The sequence below is a fragment of the Hetaerina americana genome, unplaced genomic scaffold (genome assembly GCF_022747635.1).
Source record: "Hetaerina americana unplaced genomic scaffold, ioHetAmer1.1.p SCAF_5, whole genome shotgun sequence".
NCBI lineage: Eukaryota > Metazoa > Arthropoda > Insecta > Odonata > Calopterygidae > Hetaerina > Hetaerina americana.
The window spans coordinates 67,149,047-67,173,837 of record NW_027287095.1 but is presented as its reverse complement, the minus strand read 5'-3'; the positions used below and the strand labels follow the sequence as shown (position 1 = coordinate 67,173,837).

Here is a 24,791-nt window from a genome sequence, read left to right as displayed (position 1 = left end):
GTCTGGGTTATTTCAAAGTAGTTGCTCATGTAATTTTCAAGTTAACTTCCTTTTGAATCATCATATGGTTAATTTGCACTTGCAGTAGAATACCTATGAATCACTTATGTCTTCCAATGCTGTACTTGTGCTTATTAGTTTTTAAATAGCTTAGTGGATATTCTATCAACCATGTAAGGAACTTTTTACTTGAAGAGTAATTTTTTGTTTTAGAGTTTTACTGTATATAAGTTTTATAAATTATGTTGTGGTCAAAGTTAATTAAAAAGCAGATATTTCAGAGAAATCCAATTTCATTAAAAATAATAATTTTTGGTATTGTTTGGTGGTTGTCTCCAGTTATATCCAGGAATAAATAAAATTCACTGTGAAGGGCCAAACTAATTCTCCAACTGTTTATGGGCATAATTGGAAAAGTGAATAATTAAGGTTTCTATACCCTCTTTGAATTAAATAATACTTTATCTTTATGGGCTGCTGTTTACGAATAAATATCAGGCAAACAAAAACATCACATAAAATACCTTTTATGATTAGTATCTAATGATGATCCAGAACATTAGGTTTGACATTATGCATAGTTTCATAGTGTCTTCCAATTTAATGATTGGGATTGCTATTGTGACCTAGTAAAATGAAATAATGGTCAGAGTATGTGGTTTTAGCTACAATATCAGAGAAGCATGTTGCAGTGCTGTATTTCAGCAATGTGTTATCAAAATACTGGTCAAAATATTGCACCGACTAGCAAAGCATAAATGCATGAGGGAAGGAGTATGGACATTTGTATTCTATGATAAATTTCCATGATAATAAGTAATATATATTGTTGTAATGCGTTTGCACTGTATTCCAAGTTTTCTTTAGCTGCTATGCGAAAATGAGCAACTTTTGGCAAGTTTATACTCAGGTTTCACCCAATTCCAGGGGAAGTAGATTTCAGTTTTCAAGTAATGTTTGATTATCTTAACATCCAAGTCTGAAGTTAACTGGTATCTTCTTTAGAATATTATTCTTAAAAGTCATTTTAGTAATACAACCTCTTTATCATACTGTAAAAGAGAAATGGCAACTTTTTCTGTTGCATATCCTAGTCTGCTTATACCTATCACAATTTTATGAGTGTCCCTTTCAAATTAAGTAGATATTAGCATTGGATATTAAGACCTGCATGAGGAATTGGCTAAGTCCTTGTAATTATTTCACCAGTTGTGGTCATTTATTTTACCTTAACACTACAGTGAATTTTAGTAAGATTTGTACTGTGCATTAGTATCAATAATTATTATTAGTGTCTTTCCCTTGCTTGGTCTACCATTAAGTGTCTTTTTAAAATTATTTTGATGATTAAAAGAGAGGAAGCATAAACTATGTGAAAACATAAATTGGTGATAATGTTAATTTCTTTGTTCTCTAATCAGTTTTCTTTTAGATTGCTGCTTTTAAGTTTGATGACACTTAAACAAATCAATATTACAAATATTATTGTTACGCTATGGATCTATAATCTAGGAAAATTGTAGTTTTTGTGTAATGATATTAGTATAATAATGGGTGTTCAAGTATTGTTTTTGTTGTGCTGTTAATGTGTTATATTTTAAAAGTATAGTGGATGTTTTTGTTTGATGAATTTCATTCCTTAGATGATAATAATGATTTGTCTTACCTGCTTCATCCGACACCAAATATTCTAGGTTGTCTTTTGAAGTTAATCATCTAATAGTGTCAGCTTATCAGAAGTGATGTAACTGCAAAGCAGGTCTGACTCTCGTGATAATTCTGTGATGCATGGGAATACTAATTGATTTTTCTCATTGATTTGTAGAAAGTGCTACTTTTCCTTAATAGGTGATTCATTGATTTTAATGGTCAATTAACATACAAACATATCAGATTCTGTGGAAATTGCAGTCATCTATCACATGAAAACATTTTCCAATAATGAGCTCTCACCTCTTATTTATTTTGATGGAAAGCCTTTATCATTTTATAACTAAATGCATATGAAATTGAGATAAAAAATGTATCAAGTATAACATTGAATAACTACTTAAAATTGTGCGAATAGAAAATCACTGAAGGATGCTCACTTAAGCATAAACCTTATTAAATGGCATTGAAAATTTGGTTATATGCTGTTAACGTTTGCCTATGAAGTGGCTAATTGTTAGTAGACATGATATCCTGGAACTGGAGTGTAAGGTCATTTTTTGGATAAATGGTAGTCATTTGGGAAATCTTTTATATTATTGAAACAATTGAAACTTGAACTGATAGTTTAATAAAATGACCAAGGCTACAAAGTGCAACTACATGTATACTTCTAGAACCTTTACAGCTATTAAATGATGTGTGGTTTGATGTGAATCACTATTTGAAAGAAATATTGTCCGAATTAGAAATTTTGAAAAATTTGAAATGTTGAATGCCTACTTGAGAGGATTTTAGTTTTTGTTTCTTTTCCAAATAATTATGATATATTCAAACATTTCTAGTTATGACAGATTGTTTTTATTAAATATTTCATGCTCATACATTTGTCATGTAAATTATTTTCAGTTACTTCACTTCTTATGCAGTAATGTTAAAATCATGAAATATTACTATTCTTTGTTACAATTAATTGAGTATCATTATTAGACACCTTTAACTGCCATTTTTAGTTTCTTGACTGGGACGTCCAGTCACATGAAATTTAATGGATTAAAAAGAAGTTTATGGCGATAGAAATGATTGATCCAGTTACTACAGGGTGTAAAACAACTGGAAACTTGATGGGTGGTCCTTATAAAAATAAAACCATCCATATCTCATGTTAAGCCTTATGTTTCAATCTAAATGTGAAAAAACAGATCTATAGGCGTATTTGGGATGCACCCTCAAAAATGATGTTAGAGCCACTTCTTCCCTTGATTTTTTGTAGCACTTGAGGAAATGAATTTCTGACCTGGAAGTTTTGTGATTTCATTTTTCCATTACATATTTAAGAGTTGGGAACTCATCTGTCTATAAGCCTCACACAGAATTTCAATGTGGCAGCCTTTTAGGAACTCACTCCAATTAATTTTGTCGATGTACTTTTTCATCATTGCAATTATTGATAAGAAAAATTTCACGTGCTCCTAATGGACCCATTGCAGTGTTTAGAATAAAAGCGTCTTGTCAATGGAAATATTATTTGAACCAAACAGTCAATAAATACAAAGTTTCATGGGGATTGCAAATATTTTATTGGCCACTAATGTCCAAAAATGAAATGTTGGCTTGGAAAACCTCCTAAAAGGAGTTGAAAATTATACGAGGGTCATCCGGAAAGTAGTACCCGTTCGTGAAATAAAGACACAAAAGTAAATATTAACAAACATAAAAAATTTTATTTGAAAGAGGATACTTTAAACTACTTCTCAACATAATCTCCAAGCAAATTAAGGCATTTGTCATAACGTGTGACAAGTTTCTGTATTCCTGCTGCATAGTCCTTCGCCGCCAGCTCATTGAGATACGCGAGGGACCCATCTTGCACAAATTTTTGCATAATGCAGATGGTGTTTAACAATTTCATGAACAATTGTTCGAGAAACATTGGGAAAATGCTCACAGATGTCATCAATTGTGACGCGCCGATCGTTCCTCACGAATTCGTCAACTGAGCTCACCAGTTGGTCTGTAATGACAGACGGTCTCCTCGAACGCTCATCGTCGTGTGTGTTCCCCCTCCCCATGTTGAAGTTGCGACACCACCGCCGAACAGACGACTCGTCCATTACATTGTCTCCATACACCTCCTTTAATTGGCGATGAATATCACATGGGCGAACGTTTCTTGCATTGAGGAATTTAATCACTGCCCTCACTTCACAACTGGCGGCGTTCTCAATTTTTTTAAACATTGTAAACAATCACAGAAACAACACAGGCAATGCTAGCGTCACGCAACTTGGCTCAGAGAAGGCAGACAAGCCACTGAAGCTATCTGACCTCGTCCAGCGGCTACTCGCGTCGTCAGCACTTCATGCGGCACGAACGGGTACTACTTTCCGGATGACCCTCGTATTTTGCTTTCAAGGCAAGGCAGCATTATGTTGAGTACCATGCCATTTGATATCATTTAACTTAGTATGAACACTAACATGGTTCCCCACAATATAGTGTTGGCTGTATTCCTCAAATGTATTTGTGCTCATGTTTATGAATTTAATTATTTCTGTAATTTTTATTATGGATTTTAGTAGATTTGTAAGTTGTTTTGAATAAGTGATAGTTGGTATGAATGAAAATGAAGAAAGAGTGAACATATTCTGGCATCATTCTTTTTCTGATTCTACCCTGGTTAAAAATATCACATACTAGCTGTTTGCAAGCTATAGATTATTTCCACATAATAGTGAAAAATATTTAGCATATTTTGGTTTGTATTGGTTAAAATAGTACATGCATCCCTTCAAAATATCAACAGAAAGCCAAACAAGATTTTTTGAGAAGGTGCCAGCTATTAAGTGTTCCATTAATTGATTGTCCTATTCATATCATGTTTTGAATAAGTAATTCTTTTAGTAATTGAACAAGTTATATCTTGGGAATAATAATTAATATAGACAGTGTCTATTCTTTGGTACTATGATATTTTCTTTATTCTTGGGGATATCTGAAAGAGTATTCTTATATTATGTTCCTTGTTGCCATTTGTTGTATAAAATATATTTTAATGGCTACTCATGCCTTGAGCAGTAATTAATTGCAAGAGAAATAATGTGGTTAAACTAAATTTGCATGGTTAAATATTCATTCTTTTTATTGGAAATGATATTCAAAGTCATACCTTAATCTTAATCCTGATGAATAATATTTTGCTCTTCTTTTTTTCTTATGTTGATTTCCTTTTTGTGCATTTTAAAATGCTTTCATTTAGTGAATTAATTAATGTTATAGATTAATTGATTTTTCCTCCTTTGAATTATAAGAACAGTTTTTGGAGTTGTTGTTAGGCTTATCTCAACAAAAAAAAAGTGTCTTGCAACATCCCTCTTGGCACTTGTGTTTAAGAGTTAGCCTTAAAAATTTAATGTGCTAATACTTCAAATGTCAAATCGCATTTCACAGCTCTCATTACTGAAGAATCAAGACAATTTAGAAAAGGTAGTTTATCATACTTTTCAATTTAAGCCATGTTTAAATGTTATTTTTCTGTATTTTTGCAATCATTACCATTTGCATCTTGTGCACATTTATGAATGTCATTGGGAATGGACATTGATGGCAAAATTCAATTGAATTGAATAGGAAATGTAATGATATTTTGAGGTATTTTCCTATCAGGGACTTGGAGTAAATTGGATATCACATATGATCTTTCAAACCTTGGAACAATAGATTGTTTATTTATTTATTTTACATTAGTCCAAAAAAAGCATTTAGATCTTTATATCGAACTTTGAATATTGATATAGCAATTTTGACAAGAATGTACAACCAAGCCCTAGGTGGACGAAAAACCACCAAGGGGGAAATCGAACCTGTGACCTCTGGGTTGGCAGACGATGATGTTACCCCGCCACCTTCAGGGAATGAATATGTAGATTTTAAATGGCCCCCAATGGTATGACATTTAATTTTAATGTCAGCATTTACCATTTGTCTCTTTTTTTTTAAGTGCTGCTGTAAATTCAAAGTCAAATATGAGAAAATTTGGAAGCATTGAAAATCAATCATGCAGGAGGTGAAATATCCTAGTAAACATTAGGAGAATAATGAAAAGTTTGTGTTTGTCTTTATTTTGAAAAGTATAAAGAAAATCAAGTGAAATTTATATGTATTTTTTAAATTCATTTAGGGCCGGCCATGTTCATTCTCTTTGATTCCTGTATGTTATCATTAAGAGTTCAACCTCAGGCAAATCTCAGTAACCAAAATGTATTTTTTCAGTTATATAAGTGAGCAATGCTCTGCCAATATAAATATCTTTGTTTTTCTTTAATTCAAACAGTTATTACAGTAATCCCTTAATTAACAAACCTCCTGTCAATGAATTATGGAGCTGTCTTGGTATAATGAGAAATTCTTGAAGGCCCTCCCATTTATTTCCCTATGATTCTCACAAAATTATTTCGGTAGTAGTGAAGCCTACATATTGCCCTAAGTGTGATCATTGGATATTGCAAGTTATTCAGAATGGCATAAATGTGGAAATCATAAAATTATCTTCAAATATTTTAGCGGCCTATTCCTTATCAAGTCAGTATTTCAGTGTTATAGCTGTCATTGTGGCCTTTCTCATTTTTATCTCCATCATTGTCTGCTGATACACTTTCTAGTTCATAATTAATTATTGATGTGGATTTTGGTAGTCAGTTATTCAGGAAAATGTTAACCAAATCCATAAGGTTCTGAGGCTGGCATTATTTCATACCTATTGTATAATTCGTCCTTTTCATTCTTTCTACATGTCTAAAATGCCTTGTGTGGCTCTGCTATTCAATTTTCCCACAGCTTCTTATCTTACAGAGCTTATAGCTTACAGAGATCATAGCTTTAATCTTTGTCTTTTACAGACAAATATATTGACTTAAATGTGTTTTATTTTACAGTTCGGAATGATTGTTATTCAGCTGTCAATTCGTTTTTTTAGATCGATGTTTAATTAAAATAATTGATGACTTAAGAGAAAATTGAAATTTTGCTTCCATTATTGTAAAACTTTGTATTAATAGTGTGAGAATAATAGGAATGGGTGTTCATAGAATTTCCCTGCCATTATCCAATGTTATTTTTTCTCATCAGAGGAATTCCTTTGACAAAAAAGTGTTCATTTTATTTGCATAGATGTTGACTTATTTCTTTGTGTCCAAGCCTATGCGATGGCTTTATGCATTCAATATTCAACAAGCATTCAAAAGTTTGATCTATTGATACAAAAATATCCTCTAAAAAACAAGTGGATTGAAATGATGATAGAAAGTCTTTTAGAGATTTGGGAAAAAACATTGGCATGAGGAAAATGCGATTAGGAATAGGAGCACTGAAGAATATCAACTTTGGAATGATTTTTTTATAAGTTAAAGGTAAAACATTGCAGTCATTATTATTGATGGGCATTGGAAGACACATTGTCCCGGGTGATTCTGATTCATAAAGAATAGATAAATTAATGTTGAACTTTCTAAGAAAATTGCGAGGGTGCCACTAAATCTAGGAATTGTATTCTTCACTATTGCAATAAACTTGAGTGTTTGGTAATATTCCTTGCAGTTAATAAAGAAGATAAAACAAACTCACAAAAATGAACATTTCTCTTAAAGTTGTGCATTTTGCTGCTTTTAATGGAAAGTAAACTTATAATGATTATTCTAGTGAAATATTATTATTCTAATAATTGTTGAATAATTATTGAAGAAATTGTTTTGGAAAAAGTAATAATTATATTATATGGGCAAAACATTTTTTCATATTTTTAATGGCTTTGATTCAGAAATTCCACAGACTATTGGATTGAATAAATTTGTACAAATATAGGGATATTGTCAAATCCAAGCATGGTTTGAACTTCCTTCTGTTTTTCATGACCATATTGTGTTGATTTTGATGTTAAAAAATAAAATTTCAGCATGGAATCATGCATCACGTATTCAATACATGGGGTTATGTATTTAGAGGAATGCAAGTAATTTGATGGTATACTGTTCTCAGTTGCATCGTAAAAATAAAAGACAATTGGAAATGGGTAACTTATGGCTGGGAAGGATTATGATTTAGGATCATTATATGAATAAAACATGGATATTTCACTAAAACCAGTGGTATAAAATGAGACATTCTTAAGTTTTACAGTAGCAAAATGACTTATTTAAATTAGTGATTGTGATGTCTAATTTACTAATGAGCAGAAAGTCATGTTTCTCATTAGCCAAATAATACTTGCTCTATATTAATGTCTATGCCTGAATGACATGTGTACTTTGTCAGTTATGTATATTTTCACTACTGAAGTTTTATGATGAGGACATAACTCATCAGATTATATAATTCATTATTAGATTAATGATGAGGATCAGCTGTTACAATATTTCCAATTACTGAAAAAATATTAAAACTTAATGTAATCCCATGATTATGAATATATTTCAAACTTTTGCATGTTTTACTTTCATATTACATTACAGGGTGTAAACAGCTATTAATAAAATAATGCAATGAGAAGGGTTGAATAAATTAATTGTTTGCTGGATTTTACAAAATAAGGATAATTGGATGTGCCTTCCTTCATACAAATTTCTGATTGAAAATAAAACATCTGAAGTAACTGATTAGCTGGAACTGGTACATTATCACTAATCTTCTTTTGTTAGCATCTTGAGAAATTGGTCATGAATTATTTTATTGGATCATTACTGTAAATTGGAAGTGTCCATTATTTTTGCAGAGTTGAATTTTGTTGTGTTTCAGGTATTTTAATTATGTAACTCCAGAATGCTGTATTCTTCTATTTATAACTGTGCAATGTTTTATGATGCACAAAGCATTGCTACAAATTGAAATTATCAAAAGGAGTTTTGAAAAAAGTGTGCTGATTTTATCAGATGAATTTCTTAAAAGTGTAACATTAATTATTTGGGAAATGAAAGACTCACCGATTGGTGGATAATATGGCATTGTATTAGCTCTCCTATGCCATGCAATATGATCACCACTAAAGTTTGTGCTTTTTTCAAATAAGTAAAGATCTTGAGATAAAATCTTTTGAGACATTTTTTAATTTTTTTAGAAATATGAAATGCGTACTTTCACTGAGTTAATTTAGTTAACATTTTCAACTCTAAATGTCCATTTTGGTTTGTAGACTGTAAATCTTTTTGTCACATGGTGTGGAGTTCCACAGTCGCTAACGCACCACTAAACTTTATTCACTTTCAAGTCACCACCAACTTTCCTGTTGTCAGACACTGAGACCCCGCCTTGCTTCCGTCAGGATGGCCGCCGTAGCCTTGCATCCAATCTAAACATTGCCACGTATAATGGAATAGCTCTCGGGTCTTGGGGCAGAGCAATGCCTTATGGGTGATGATGTGACTGGTATTAGTCTACACTTCCGTATTGTTTCTTTAGATAATCATTAAGGAAAGAGATTGAAGGATGGCATTGTAATTGCTCTGATGAAAATTTTTTCCTCAATTTGAGTTTTTGATTTGGTCTAATAATTCCTATTTTGTACAGCCAAAGCATTTCAATTGAGTTTTAGTCAAAAGTTTTAGATTCTGTAATGAGGAAGTGAATTGGAGAGGTCACCCAATAGAAGTCTTTTGGTTTTTTGTTTATTCATGAGGTGAGCCTGTTTTGACACCAGCACTGAATTTGAGGAGTGGGTCCCTAGTGTTGTGATGCAGCAGCCCTTAATCTCATCACTTCAAAAGGAATGGGCCTTTTGGTGAGAGGATCATACTGTGTTAGAAGTCTTGCTGGTGCGAAAAGCAGACCTCACCAGCATTTTTTCATTCATCCCCTTCATGTGCTATGGCTCATCCCTGATTTTATGAATTAATCTTTCCTTGCTACCTACTTTTGCCACATAATTAGAATTTCTGCGGATTTTTATTGGTACATTAAGCTTGGTAGCTAGTGTTTATCAATACTTGTTTATAATAGTAACTATTCACAGCTCCATTGTGGAATAGAGCCAAGGTTTCAGTTAATGTGGTAGCTTGAAATCTAAACTATTGTCTTGGGTGAATCTATAAGCTCTTTCATTTTTTTTTTTTTTTAAGGGTAGCACTGCTGAATATGGTGGAGATTAATTTATAGAATTACTTGAGTACTGTTTTTCAGACACGTGAAATGTTTATTTGATGAAAGATTCACATTGTCCCGATTGTTCTGACATATATCATGCTTGTACAAAGGCTTTTTATATATGACATGATTTAGAGGATCTTGCCACATTCAGGAGTGGTAGCCTTTGTAATCGAAGCGTTTATATTTTTTGTGTGAGATCTTGAAGTACTACTGCATGAACCATGGGGTAACTTCAGTTTTATCTGAGAAATAGCTTTGCTGCTGAATGGTGCCATTGGAAGATAAAAATACATGCTTTCAAATTTTAAAAGCACATTAATCAGTACATTCAAATTTGTTTTCAGTAAAACAAAACCTAAGATATACTTCTTGCCTGTTGGTTGCTTTGTAACAGTTGTAAAAATATTTTATTATAAAAAGTAAAAATGTTCGTGTAAACTAAAATCACTTCTCAGTAAATGTTACCATTGTTAAACATAAAAAATGCAAAATGTTTGCTTCCAAATCACTTGCACAAACTATGTCTATGGAGTGAAAGCAGGAATTGTAACTGAATGACAATATTTAATTAATTGATGTTGTATAATTGAAAAAAAATCTCCTTTTCAGTCTTTTTTGCTATCTAACATGTCAGTTATACCTTACATGTGTGTTTTATGTTTCCATCTTTGATTGGAGATGTTTGGTGCTGATTTAGGTATAGCAACGCTCGGTGGGAGCAAAGTATCTTTCTCTCCTCTCCCTTGATAAACTTGTCACTCTGGTACATGTGCTTGCACACACACATACTTGCTCATGTTAAGATGATGCCTTATGAGAGGGAGAGGAAGGTAGGAAATCTCTTGACCGATGAGCTTGGGGTTGGCTATCTCAATGAATGTGACTAATTCTTTTGTTTCTCCCTTCCCTCCTCCTCTCCCTTGTTTGGCCATCAATCCTCTCTCCAACACTCTGATCCTCCATCCTCGACTCCCATCTCCCATACAATTGGCTCTCTCCCCACAAACTTTCTATCATTCCTTCCCTTCTTTTGGAATTCCACCACCCTTCCTCATTCCTTTGGTTCTGTTATCCCATCACATAATGTGGATCCACTCCATTCCTCTATCCTCTCCACTCCTTCTGCCCTTCTTCCCTTCGCATCTCAGGTAAAACGGGAGTTCATGGCACTGCTTAGGGAGCGTGGTGAAGTGGACCGCCACACCCGATGGGGGGAAGTGAAGAAGCGCATCGACTCAGATCCTCGCTACAAGGCTGTAGAGTCAAGCTCAGCAAGGGAGGATTGGTTCAGGGATTTTCAGAAGACTCTAAAAGAGGAGAGGAAGCGTGAGAGAGAAAGGGAGCGAGAGAAAGAGAAGGAACGGCGAGAAAGAGAGAGGGAGCAGCGGGAGCAAAGGGAGAAAGAACGGGAGAAGGAGAGGGAGAAAGACACTAAAGAGAAGGAGCCTGTACCAATGGATGAGTCTCGGGACAGGGAGGGCTCTGAGGTGAGGTTGCACTTAACCGGTAATCTTCCAGTCCCCATTTCCTGTAAGAGTTAGTCTGATGATCCCAGACATTAGAAATAAAATGTGCTCTTTAGATGCAAGAGTGCCAAAATTGTCAGTTGCTTGGAAGTGTTCTGTGGAAATGAAATATATCAGCTGATTGTAAATTTGTGTGTTTATTCAGAAATGAACTAATGGATATTGGCTAAATACACTGGCAGGGAAGGTCATAAACTTTGACAGTCAGTGACAGGATTGACTTTGGATGTAATTTCATTTTTCCAGATAAAATGAATGGCAGCAATACAAAATTGATAACTAGTTTTAATATTTGTCTATCTTTTTTTTTGTCAATTGGTAGTCAGCAGATGGTGTTCAAAGAGTTTTGGCACTAAATATTAGCTGTATTGTTTTTTTGCATGTACCCATACATCAAGAGTGTATAATAATCTACTTAATCTACAATTACTCTAATTATTTAAGCTTATTTCATGAACATGTCATAAAATTATAATACGCATATGATAAAATTAAAAATTGGTATTCATGAATTTCCACCATATCATGCCTAAAACATCTCTTTTGTAAATATATTAGAATACCTATGCTACCATTTGCTAGACTAATTTGCATATCAATGTGCTACATGACACAAATTTTATTCTTATGGGATAAATGCATGTTTCAATCCATCTTCTAACTTACAGTGGCCATCTTTGTGTTGTGATGTGTTGAAATATTGGAGTTTTCATGTTATCTAGAGGTGAAATACCTTTTTCATGATGCCCATTGTTACAGTTTCACAGTAATATATACTATATTTTTGATTATTCCTTTTTCTGGCAATAGGAGGATAATTCTGAGGAGGAGAGAGAGAAAGAGGCAAGGGAACGTGAGAGACAAGCAAGAATGGAAGCTAGTTTGCGTGAAAGAGAAAAGGAAGTGCAGAGGACCTTAGCCACCCATTTGCGAGACCGTGACAAAGAGAGGGAGCAGCACAAACACGATGAAGCTGTCCAGCATTTCAATGCTCTTCTTGCTGATCTAGTAAGTATAGGTTAGATTTGGTGATAAATGACCTTTGATCAAAAGCCTGGAATCAAAACCTGTCCTCATAAGCTCTAATATCAATTCCAGTTGGTGCACTTTTTCTTATGGTGATTAGGTTTTTATTTAATTATTTTAATTGTTATTTAGAATTTTAATCTCTTTGAATGTATTGCTTTGCTGATGTTAACCCATATAGATAACATTGTCATGTCATGTGTTGCTTGTGATATGTGATAGATTGCAGAGTCCAATTAATAACTGAGGCCTTTTTCCCACTATTGGTGATTAGTGATTGTTCAGCCTGAAGTTCACCTGGTAATAAGTGCGAAGGTATATAATATACCATTGAACCCATTAACAACCCAATATTTAAGTATCAAAATGTGGAAAATCAAGAAATATTATTCAAATTGACAGAAAGGATAATTTTTTATGCTAGTAAAAATTTTTTTTTAATACCTGTGGTAGCACACAGAATTTTCTTCAGAAATTGTTAAATATCACTTCTTAAAAATAAAAGTTAGCCAACAAATGGTGAAATCCCTGCTGTACAACCAAATAATCTAGTATGTACTTTGCTAGATGTTGTTCAATGATGGAATAATGCCCTAAATGCTCTTTTTTCGTCAAGAAGTGCAACAGCCTTGGTCTTCCTTCAATTCAATGCTCAAAATTCCAGTGCATTGTAATTTTATCCCACATCTCAATTTACAATTTCTTCATTGTCTGTTACTACATCACTGTAAAGTATGCAATGAAATCACTGCAATGTCTGTGCCACATAATTCATAGCCCGCAATGTATTTGATTATCAAACACTATCCCTTAATTCTTTTAATCTTTTGAATTTTATTATTATTGTGCATCTTTTCTCTCTATATGAATGCTTCTTTGAATTCCTATTTTTATGGTTTCCAATATTGTTGTTTTACACCAATCCTTGGACAAAAAAATTATTATTATTATAACTGTTGACCTTAGGCAACTTGCAATTACTATGCTAAGAAGCTATAAAAATGCTTTACTTAAACATGCCTTTTTTTGCCCTGATTGTATTAAGTAGTGAGAGTTCCATGAGGTAATGCTGCAGTAATATTAATCAAAAGTATTAATGATTGTTGGCACTGAAAATGCACTTGCTCCGTTTATTATGTATGTGAAATTTATAATTATAAGAGTTTGAGTGAAGCACTTATTGTTTTTTTAACTAATTTAGGTTCGAAATGCTGACCTGGCATGGAGGGAAGCCAAACGGCAGTTGCGTAAGGATCATAGGTGGGAATTAGCGGAGTTGCTAGAAAGAGAAGAGAAGGAAAAACTTTTCAATCAGCATATTGAGCAGTTATCAAAACGGAAGAAGGAAAAGTTCCGGTAAGATTGTGTTAATAATTTTCATGGACAGAATAGTTTTAAAGCAAGAGTAAGCGTTTTATCATTTAGTTAGTCTTGTTCAAAAATTTGTTTAGTATATTCTCTAAGGTTTTTCTTTATTTTTGAAAAATTCTTGCATTCATTTTTTGTTAACTTGGTCTTGCTAGAGGTTATCATGTGTTTTGAGATGTGTAATAATGTGTGTTAGATTATAAGATCTTGAATTACAATTCTATTTCTGGGAGACGTCAAAATGAAAGCAATTAACCTTGTTGGGGAATTATGTTAAGATTGTTTGCATTGCTATAAACTCCACTCAAAAAACATCTACAGCCTTTTATGTTAGTAGGATTACGATGAATATCTTACCACAAGACTTTGTGACATGATTTCACTTAGAAAAATGTTGACAATTTTCATGTATTTACTTACTGATTGTACTTCTGCCACCCATTTCGTGTTGGTTGGCTGAATTATCTATGGTGAATGACATCCTAGAAAGTAAAACATAAGGTTTATGATACTACTCTATATGCTACTATTATAATTTGCCCATATAATAGGAAATACAACATGTTCACCGATAAATTGTTTTTTAGAAATTTTCACACATGCTTATTGCCACAAAATTTTAATCTGAAGTTAATGTGGTTTGTCAAGAATTTATATTTACCATACATGATGGTGCAGCAGTCCAATAAAAATTGTGAAGTCCAGTTGAAAATGATAAAACTTGGAAAACCAAGAATTCCTGAGAAATAAACACGTTTTGTGAAAGTGGAGAATGTATATGTGATTTTTCATGAAATTTAGATGCTCTTAATATTGATTGGCTGTTTTAGGTGCAATAGTGGGCTAATTTACTAGACCAGTGAAGCATTTGTTGATAAATGATACCATAGCCATTACTTCTAAATAAAAATTCTCATTTTATGTCATACTCATTATATAGGGATTTTACAGAAATAATTAATAACCCATTCAGAAAATGTGTGTACAATTTAGCATCAGTATCATATTTGAATTTATTGTAAATTGGTCTTTCCATATTTCCTTATTATTACTTAATTTACCACTTTTTTATTTTCAGAGAGCTATTGGATGAAACAGCTGAGGTGACATTAACAAGTGCTTGGAAGGAGATAAAAAAATTAATTAAGGAAGATCCACGATATAGCAAATTCTCTTCCAGTGATAGGGTATGCCTAATTTCTATTTAAATCTTAGATGAAAATAAATTAACCTGCTTGTAAGATAATTAATCCCCTTTACAATTGTTTACAGAAATGTGAAAGGGAATTTAAGGAGTATATTAAAGATAAGCTGGTTGCTGCTAAAGCAGATTTTAGGGAACTCTTGAAGGTATGTTTTTAATTGGATGCATTTTTTCAAATTATCAGTTTTAATTTGTTTGATATGGAATCAAACTTTATTCAAATTTAAGCTGATAGTAACTGCAGCTTAAATAATATTTTTATCTCAACCCCTTCAAGCAATCTTCAATACATGGTACGATATAACTTCCATTTTAAACACAATTCAACTTTCCCTTATGCTGAAATGGTCTTGGCTGATTTCTGCAGTTTCATGATTTAGAATGTATCTTTCATTTTTTCATCAGCATTTTTTGCTGATTCTGTTGTGGGAACATTGGTAAATTGGTTGCACATCTCAAAAGAGATGCAGGTGCATTTGGGTGTTAACACTTTCCTGGATAAGATATTTGCTGGAAAGGTTTGGGCTAAATAATTAGCTTGATAATCAAATTTAGTCAAGGTTAGATATGAATTCTTGATTGCTGACTTTTGGGAGAACTTAGAATATTCTCAACCCCAATCATCTCACAGTGCACAGGCTGAATGATCAAGTGTGTAACATAGGTTGTACAACTTTAGGATGTTTAGTTTATGCTGTAATAACTGGTTACTGTTCATTCTGTGGTTTGTTCATGGCAATATACGGCTAAACCTTTCCTTTGGTCAGTATTATGACAAACAAAAAATCTCTCTTGAATGAATAATTCCCAGGTACCTGTATTATTGATACTTTATAAATCAATAACTTAGCAGCAAGTTCTGTATTTCTTAGAATTCCACTTACTTTACCAAATATTGTCAAGGGTTCTCACATTTCCCCAAACATTTGGCCAACACATCCTGTTGTTGCCCTGGGGTATCAGTTGACATTAATATTAAAAGTAAGGTAGGTGCGATTTCTTCCAAATTTCACCTTAACAACATTCCACCTTTTATATTGACCCTTTCTCATGATATTTCATGAGAATAAACTAAAATTTATTGGAGGGAAAATGTTAATTTGGAAAAACAATGTCATTTAAATCTTTGTTTAAAGAAATACTAAACGATCCTATTTGTGTAACTTTTTAAAAATATTCATGTATTTATTATAGTCTACAATATAAGATTACCAATAATCATCCTGGTCACTCAAAGCCAAAGCTTCTCTGCAGGTCTCAATTTGTGATAATGCAATTGTACCATAGAAAATATTTTATTTGTGTGTGGTATGGATTAAAAAAAATGAAGTCAAAAACTTAATTATGTAGATAACACACTTTTAGTGCATTGGATAGCTTGTGCATTTGTAGGAACAAAGTAGAATATTTTGAGTAACTACAAGCAATTGAAAAATATATATCATAAATAAAACTAGTAAGTGGAGTAGATATAACAACCTGATTCCTGTGACATAATTAATATCTTAAGAGTACAAAAATGTTATTGCTGATGATTACAATAAATGATGAAGTATCTAAAGAAAATTGCAAGGAAAGGTAAAAAATATATAGTATTATGACACGAGAAATAAGATGGGTCATTTTAAATACACCAATTCTAAAATAAATTGAGTAAAGACACTCCTCCAAAGACAAACCAAAGACAGCCACAAGATATTTTTTGAAGAATATTTTGCAAGCGTGTGGTTTACGAAATAAAGAATCAGGTATTACAAAGTAGTGAATCATTCTTCGACTAGGATGTCTAATTTGCTACATATGCATTGTCTGATCTTTGAATGAAAATGCTCTCCTAAGTGGATGGTTGCAATTACCCTGCTTCACCTTATAAAGTAGGTGTCAATCACATTGGTGTATGAAGGAAGTGTTTACTTAGGAGTGAAAAACGAAATAGCCGACACCGTAAACTTCATTGGCACTAGGTTTGTAAAGGGGGAGGTGAAAACAAAGTTACGAGAAAGGGGTAAGATAGGGAACATGCATTTGATCACTTGGGTGTGTTTGGGGAACAGTGATCCACATATATCTCAATCACTCACAAAAAAGCAAAATTAATAAATAATGTAACCAACTTACAACCACTCAATCAATATAGTGTGTTAAGAAATAATGGTCACTCTTGTGAATCGCATTCACACACACACTCAGGGTTTGCAAGGATATATCCTATACCAGGGAAGCGTTTTACTCACACAGGAATGAAAAAAATTGAAATAAAAAAAGAAAAAGGCCCAAGTTCACGTTCGCAATCACATAATCACTCAGGTGTGCAAGACCATAAATCGCACTCACTCACTTGTTCAGCGTTTGCAAGGATTCCTTGTGTGACAATGACATAGATGAATACAAAATTATAAAACAGATGTATGCACATTTTTGCTCATTTACTCAATCACTCGGGTAAGTTTGGAAACGGGCCTTTGCAATTGACAAGTACTTACTCGTTCAGGGTTTACAAGGATTCCTCCTATGCCATGGTTCCATCTATCACACAAAAACAAATAAAACAGATGGTCACAAGTTCTCACTCATTCCCTCAGGTTTGTTCAGAAACAGACCCCTTTGCAAATCACACATAATCACACGGGGTTTACGAGAATTTCTCTTAAGTCATTGACCCATCAATCACAGAGAAATAGCAAAAGGAAACAGAAAGGACTTCCGTAAATGTGCACTCACTCATTCACTCAGGGGTATCAGGCCTTTGTGAATCACACTCACTCATTCAGAATATACAAGTAATCCGATGTCTGGGATCCATCAATCAGACAAATGCGAACAAAAAACAAGGAAAGAAGTAGCAAGGGTAGGTAAGTGCATAGAGAGAACCTGACACCAGGTGTTTTGCCTGCCAAGCAAGCCTCTTCAGAAAAGAATGATAACCGCCTGTGCAAACCTAGTGCCAATCAAGTTTACATTTTCGGCTACTTCGTTTTTCATTGCTTCATAGCCATAGGTATGCTCATTTTACATTTACATAGGAAGTGTTGCATATTTTTCTTGATGCTTATAAAAAATTTTCAATGAATAATTATGGATGGCATACATAGGACAATCAGAATTCTGCATCCCTTCAAAAAGTCCAGTATATAAATTATAATTACTATGTAAAAGAAATAATTACGATTTTAATGAATTTAATGGGTCAAACATTAATGTTCCCTCATTAGGTAAACATTTTATTGTTTGAAAAATCATCTAGACAAATTCAATGATTTGTAAAGAATAGGCTATAAATAAGTAAAAAGGAAAGCCGTGCTAACAATGTTTTTATCTATTGGCAGGAAACTAAATTGATTACCCACAAGTCTCTGAAAATGGTCCAGGAAAATGAGCAACATATCCGAGATATTGAGGATATTTTGAAGAAAGATAGGCGGTACCTAATTCTGGACTACATCCCAGAAGAGAGAAAAAAGTTAATTATCACATACCTTGAAGACTTGGATAAACGGGGTCCGCCTCCTCCTCCAACTGCTTCAGAGCCAACACGCAGGCCCACTAAGTGAGGGCAGTGAATGTTAGAGGTCTTAAACATTGAAATTCATCTGGAAATGTGAGAGGTGAAAGAGGCATATTGACCATTGCTGGAAATCTGCCCAATTGGGTTCAAGAGAATGAGCCTTGTCCTTTTTGGTGATCATTCCATAATTATTTAATGTTTATAGGCTTCTTTTATCCCTCCCTTCTTGAGTCTCACTCTCCATTAGTGTCTTGTTGCCCATGTTCTTTCTCTGACTCTCTCTACAACTAATGGCCTAGGAATATAGGAATGAGAGGTCATTGGCAACGCTGAAGCATATACTTCAGATTGAGATCCTACTTGCAGTCCACAGGTAAGTATATCGAGGGAGCAATAATTCCTGAAGAAATGAATGCAATTGCTACAGGGTTTTTTCTTTGTGGTTAATTTGTTGTTGTGTACCGAGTAATTTTATAATGAGTAAAGAAGTGCAATGATATTTTCGAGAAACTTGTGACGAAACAATTGATTTAAAAAGTGGTTTTGAGTGTACATATCTGCGAGTCCTCAAAAGTGCACTTTCAATTTTTAAATGAACTGATGGTATGACCCTGTTAAGCCAATTTTAACTAATAAAAATTTAAGTCTACAATAATTTTTTCCAGTTTTTATATTTTAACATTTAGGAATTTGTATAAATGAAATATGATTGCCTTGACATGTGTGTTGTTATATATTTGCCACTTCAAATTAATTGTTTTTATGTTTTTCTGTTTGACCACTGAAATTGTTTCATTAATTTAATGGGGAAATTTACCACAGAATTATTTGAAAGCTGTGGCAAATTAGTGCTCACTCACAAGTTCCATAATCAGTGACGGAATTGTCTCAATTATCATAAAAGTTTAAAATTATCACTCATATAGTCTGTACTGTGCATTTTCTTTGTATAATTTACAAAATTGAATATCTTAGCACATCTTATGAACTGAGAATTCCATTCTATTATTGTGCAAGCATTAATAATGTAATTATTTGTAATAATTATGGAATTGATTAAATTTGAATGAAAATGTATTCCTAATTTCTTTTAGTCATTAGTTTTTTACAATGATCAGTGAATGGAAAAAGTGGAAGTTGGGGGATTTTTATAGAATAGTTAGAAACATTTATTGATATCCAAGTATCAGTATGATGGTGAAGCCAATGAAATTGGTGAACGAACAATATTAATTTCTTTTTTAATTTAATTGTTCATGCTGTTTCAGTTTGGATGCCCTGCAAATGTGCTCCAAAGGATAAACTAATGGGGGAAAAGGTTGTTCCAACTCTCTTGATTAATAAGAATTAGAATTATGTTCTTGTATCTTAATTATTGCCAAATTAGTGGAATGAGCCTTAATTAGTATCCTCATTATGTATTTTGCAACTGAGGCCCTTTTGTGTTATGCATCATATATTTTATTTAATTATTCAGCATCAGTTTGAAAACAGCACATTTTGGCCTTGACATCGAACTGTTAACAATGATAATAATGATCACATTTACAAACACCCAAGCCCTAGGTGGAGGAAAACTCACCCAGGCGGGAAATCGAACCCGCAACCCTTGGAATGGCAGACGAGGATGTTACACTGGCGGTGGCGGTTTTGCCCATTGAGATAATTTAAGTGATGGAAATGAAGTCAAAGTTGATTAAATCTCACTATAGAGTTGTTGATTGTCTTGGGAAAAATGTTTATACTGCCGTGAATTTTTTTGTTAATTATAGGCTTGTGGTCACAATTCTTTATCATTATAACTCTTTTTTGAATACTAGTTAACAAAAAATTCATTTTAGAGAAATGGAAGTGTTCAAGTAAATATGGAATTTTAAGAAGACCAGTCATAGGTAGTCATAAACAAATGGTCAAACTTATGTTGAACCTGTTTTTGGCTCTCTTTTTTCCAATTTAGTAACGGTGAGAAATTTAAATTTCATTCATTAGCAGGTTATATAGTGGTAATTTTCAGTCTCACAGGTGTGGGATAATTTATATCTCCCTGTTTATTCATTTGCCACCCAATCTTTTTGCTCCTAAACTTGAGAATATTCTAGGGACCAGCAAAATCACTAATTCTCCGTAAAATTGATATGAATTGAACCTAGGTCTCCTCTCACAAGATGATGTTCAGTGGTTAAACAAAATTTGAAAGAACACAATTTTTATTTTCTTACTCATAACCAAGTGGCCCATAGAGAAGCTGAAGAATATGGTTGCAACTCAAAATAAAGTGAAAATAAAGCAATAAAATACATTGTAAAAAATGACTTTAATCTCTGATAAGAAATTAGAGAAATGCAGTTACAGATGTTATGTAAGTCAACAATGTAATGTAGATGTGTACTCAATACACAGCATGAAAGTTTTGGAAAACCTTTGTTTTAACATCATTTATCCCCCCTCTAGTAATATCCTATATTCCTACAATACTTAATTCTCTATAATCCAATATTTTTAGCCAAAAACCAAGTTCCTGTATTGTCTGGAGATAGCATTTTTCAGCCAATATTTGCCCGGCACTGAATTAACTATCTCAAATGAACATTTTTTGACTTTGATATCAAATAAATCAACTGTTGCATTTACCCAAAGTGAAAATAATTTGCAGTTTTCCTGCTAGTTAGTTAATGAATCACCAAAATGTGATCATTGTTTAAGAGCATTCATTGACTTCTGAAAATCGCATAGCCGTTGTTTTATTTACATTTATTCTCATTCCATATCTATCGCACTGAATTATCAGTTCACTCAGCAATACATACAACCCCTTGGCTGACTGGCAAACTAGAGCTTGATCATTAACAGCCATAACTGATTATATGAATTCTCAACTGATTTTCATTCCTACCTCCAGTTCTTAACATGTCTCTTCAACATTATCATCCACCTATTCGTTGAATTGGCCGAGTTATTTGAGGTAATTTGGCAGTGCAAGTCATTTGCTATGCTCTCCATCATCTTGTCAATGATACTGAGAACTAATTGAGTAGCTTCAGGTGTGATGTGGTGGAAGTCGAACATAATGGATAACTGATTGTAGCTCTTTTCCAGTTGATGAAATTTTATTTAATGACTGGCTTTTGATGTATTACATCATCATCAGGTAACAAAATGAAGTTGTGTGCTGTCTTATATACATCTCAGATTCTGGAAGGAGGGGAGTGGACATAGTAGGAAATGAGGGGAAGGGGGGGGGAAGAAAAGGAAGATGTTTACAAAGGATAGCAGAAAAACAACAGACCTAGCAGAGTTTCGACCTTGTTAAAAACAGTACACATAGTCTTCAAGTGCGAAGTGGTCCACTTGGGTGAATGATGGCAGTCACCAATAACCCATTGGCAGCCGGGACGAGGCCAGTAGGTGGGCTGAGGGTTAGAATCCAAGCCAAGGGATTAGGCCCTTCTGGAAGGGTGGTGGTGGAATACCCCACACCCTGGGGGGGGCACTCGAGGACGGGGGTGGTTGTGTGTCAAGCGTGGTCTATGTTTACAAACAAAATTTGATGGAAAGGAGGGGGAGGCGGAAGTGAACTGAATGTCATTGAGGAGGGGAGTGTCCTTCACTCATTGGACCATTTCCAATTGTCTAACAGGTCTAATTTTTTGCATATTTGCACTCTACACTCACACTGTATTGCATACACTCCACACATCCTTGTTTTGTCAATGGTACTTGTTTTTCCACAGCACCTTGCTGAGGAATAGATGCTGTCCAAAGTACCTTTCGTCTGGCTCCTACCCTTTGACCAATCTGGCATAGGTGACCCTACCAGGAGTAAATAATGCCCCCCCCTAGCACAGTTCTAGAGGTCATCAGAATGCACAAGTTGTACCACCACATTAAGTTTATAGTCCATAGGAAGGAATAAGTGAGATATCTGAATAAAATTTATTCTGCATATTATTTGATCCTTATGTAAATTATGGTTTTACCTACAGCTATTAAATTGGTTTGTTTTGTTTTAGGAAGACTTAGATTGAAGTAACTCATAGTATGGAGAAGAAAAGAGGCTCACAGTGTAATTAACCCTTCAAGCTGGTATAGGACTTTAAATGCTTGGGCCGTGCTTGCAGTATTTAACTTTGTTCAGATCTCTCTGTCTGCAGCATTGCAGAAAAATTATTTCTTCTAAATTGATATCTTATTAAATAAAAATTAAAAAAAAATTAACCTCCTGTTCAATTGCTGATTCTATTTAGTAAAAAGTTTTTTACGTAATTATCACATTTTCACTTCTTCATTCCCGTTTAAGTTTAGAACCTCTGTTCTAAAAGTTCAGTTTTGTGCGATGTTAATCAAAACAATCCTCTAAACATAGACCTGCATTGCCGTTGGGGCACCAATACACTGTATCCCTCCTTTTACCTCATGCAGAGAACACTTGACATCTTCTTTCAGGCCTAGAGTTCTTCCCGGTCGGCAGTATCTTTTCAACAAAGTGTCTCTCGATCAAACTTCCTCATTTGAACTTGCACTATCAGTTACAATGCTCACTTCACTTTCTCAGTCCAAATCTTCTACTAAATCCTCTATATTATCTTCACTCAAAAAAGTTTATCCTTAATGGAATCCATTAAGTGTTATACACAAAGCTTTTTTACTTCTCTTTGTCTAGAAAGAAATCTAACAACTGAGACTAGATGGTGGTGAGGCCTTTGGCCCTAGGGACTGTTATGATGAAAAAAAAGAAAGAATGATGCACGAATGGTTCCAGAGAAATTTTGATAGAAAGATCATATCAAGCAAAAAAACACAGGACCTGAGGACAAAGCGTCAATGCAAAGAACTTGCTTATCTCATAAAGACATGGACTTGCTAGATTTATCTTCCTAATTGAGTGCCTTTTCATGTAGGAAAAACAGAATGATTAAGAAGACTCATTATCTAAGAGACCATGGGCTACCATAGATATTAAAAAAATTCAATGGCACTGCAGAAAAAAATTTGAAACCAATAGAATAGAGCAGGACGTACGGCATATGTCGACGGCAAATGAAGCCTGCAGCGTTTCACGTACTGAGGATTGCGCAGAGGGGTTAAATTCATTTGAAAGGTCACAGTGCCAGGGAAATTCACGATTCACGGGAATTTTTAGCTGGCCATACGAGGGGGGACCCAAAATTAATGGGAATTGGGCTGAGGTGGGGAGTGAGAGTGGGGGAAGCCCTTGTTTGGCCGGTCTTACATCAGGCTTACACCTCCTATATCAGTATGCGCAGCGCCATCGCTGTCACTGGATCAGTCCGGAGAGCTGTTTCAGTGAAACAACTTATTTCATTTCGGCGAAAAACATGATGGTGGATTATCAAGAGCTACGCACTGCAGTGAAATTTTGTTTCCTGTTGGGGAAATCGACCGCGGAAACTATTGTAATGCTCAAGACTGCTTATGGGAAAGCAGCCCTTAGCAAAACCAGACTCTACGAGTGGTTTACACGTTTTAAAAATGGTGAAATGTCAATTGAACACCAAACCTGTCCAGGCTATCCTTCAACATCAAGAACTGACGAAAATGTCAACAAAATCAATGCCCTCATTCATGAACACCGGTACAGAACCATTGATCAACTCTGTGAGATGTCTGGAATGTCGTGGAGTTCAAAAGAGCAGATCTTTGGCACACAGGCAACTGGTACTTCCATCATGACAACGCACCGGCTCATAACGCCCTCTCCTTGATGCAGTTTTTGACAAAAAACAGCATGACATCGATTGTCCACCCTGCCTTCTCACTGAATTTAGATCCCTGTGACTTCTTTTTGTTCCCCAGACTCAAAAGGGACATGAAAGGAAAGCGTTTTGACACTGTGGAGGAGGTAAAACAAAACTCACTAGAAGGCCTGAAGGACACGCCGATAAATGAATTTCATAAATGTTTCAAACAATGGAAGCATCATTTGGAGAAGTGAATTGTGGTCAATGGGGAATACTTTGAAGACGAACAAAATTTAATATAAATATATTGAGAACTAAAGAATCAATAACAAAATTCCTGTTATTTTTGGGTCCCACCCTTGTATGTCCCTTGCAGAAGATTCAAGAAGTGGAAGGCCATCATGCTGCTACATCCTGATACATGATGCTTCCACAGTGAAGAAAGTGGAGAACTTGATCCAATTAGGCTGAAGAGCAACTGTCCAAATGACCAAGAATTAGACTGATCTTGACTATGGCAGTGTGTGGAGTATTATTTACCAAGAACTGTGAGTGTCAAAGATGACAGTGTGCTGGGTTCTAGGACTATCTACTACTTTTCAGAAGCAAACATGGTGTGTTCGGTCAAGGTAGGTGTTGAAATCTTTTGGAGGAAAACAAAGAGGATTTTTATGGTCACC

At 34.2% G+C, this 24,791-nt stretch overlaps 1 protein-coding gene across 1 annotated transcript in view; it reads left to right on the top strand.

The window, feature by feature from the left end:
- Positions 1 to 19,466, top strand: part of LOC139694413 (transcription elongation regulator 1) — a 67,312-nt gene extending 47,846 nt beyond the window's left edge. Inside the window, exons 13-18 of the mRNA XM_071592954.1 lie at positions 10,932 to 11,270; positions 12,120 to 12,317; positions 13,537 to 13,691; positions 14,782 to 14,890; positions 14,976 to 15,053; positions 18,234 to 19,466. Of these exons, the coding sequence (XP_071449055.1) occupies positions 10,932 to 11,270; positions 12,120 to 12,317; positions 13,537 to 13,691; positions 14,782 to 14,890; positions 14,976 to 15,053; positions 18,234 to 18,458 (1,104 nt within the window). The 3' untranslated portion in view covers positions 18,459 to 19,466. The remainder of the gene's footprint in view (positions 1 to 10,931; positions 11,271 to 12,119; positions 12,318 to 13,536; positions 13,692 to 14,781; positions 14,891 to 14,975; positions 15,054 to 18,233) is intronic.
- The last annotated feature ends 5,325 nt before the right edge of the window (positions 19,467 to 24,791 follow it).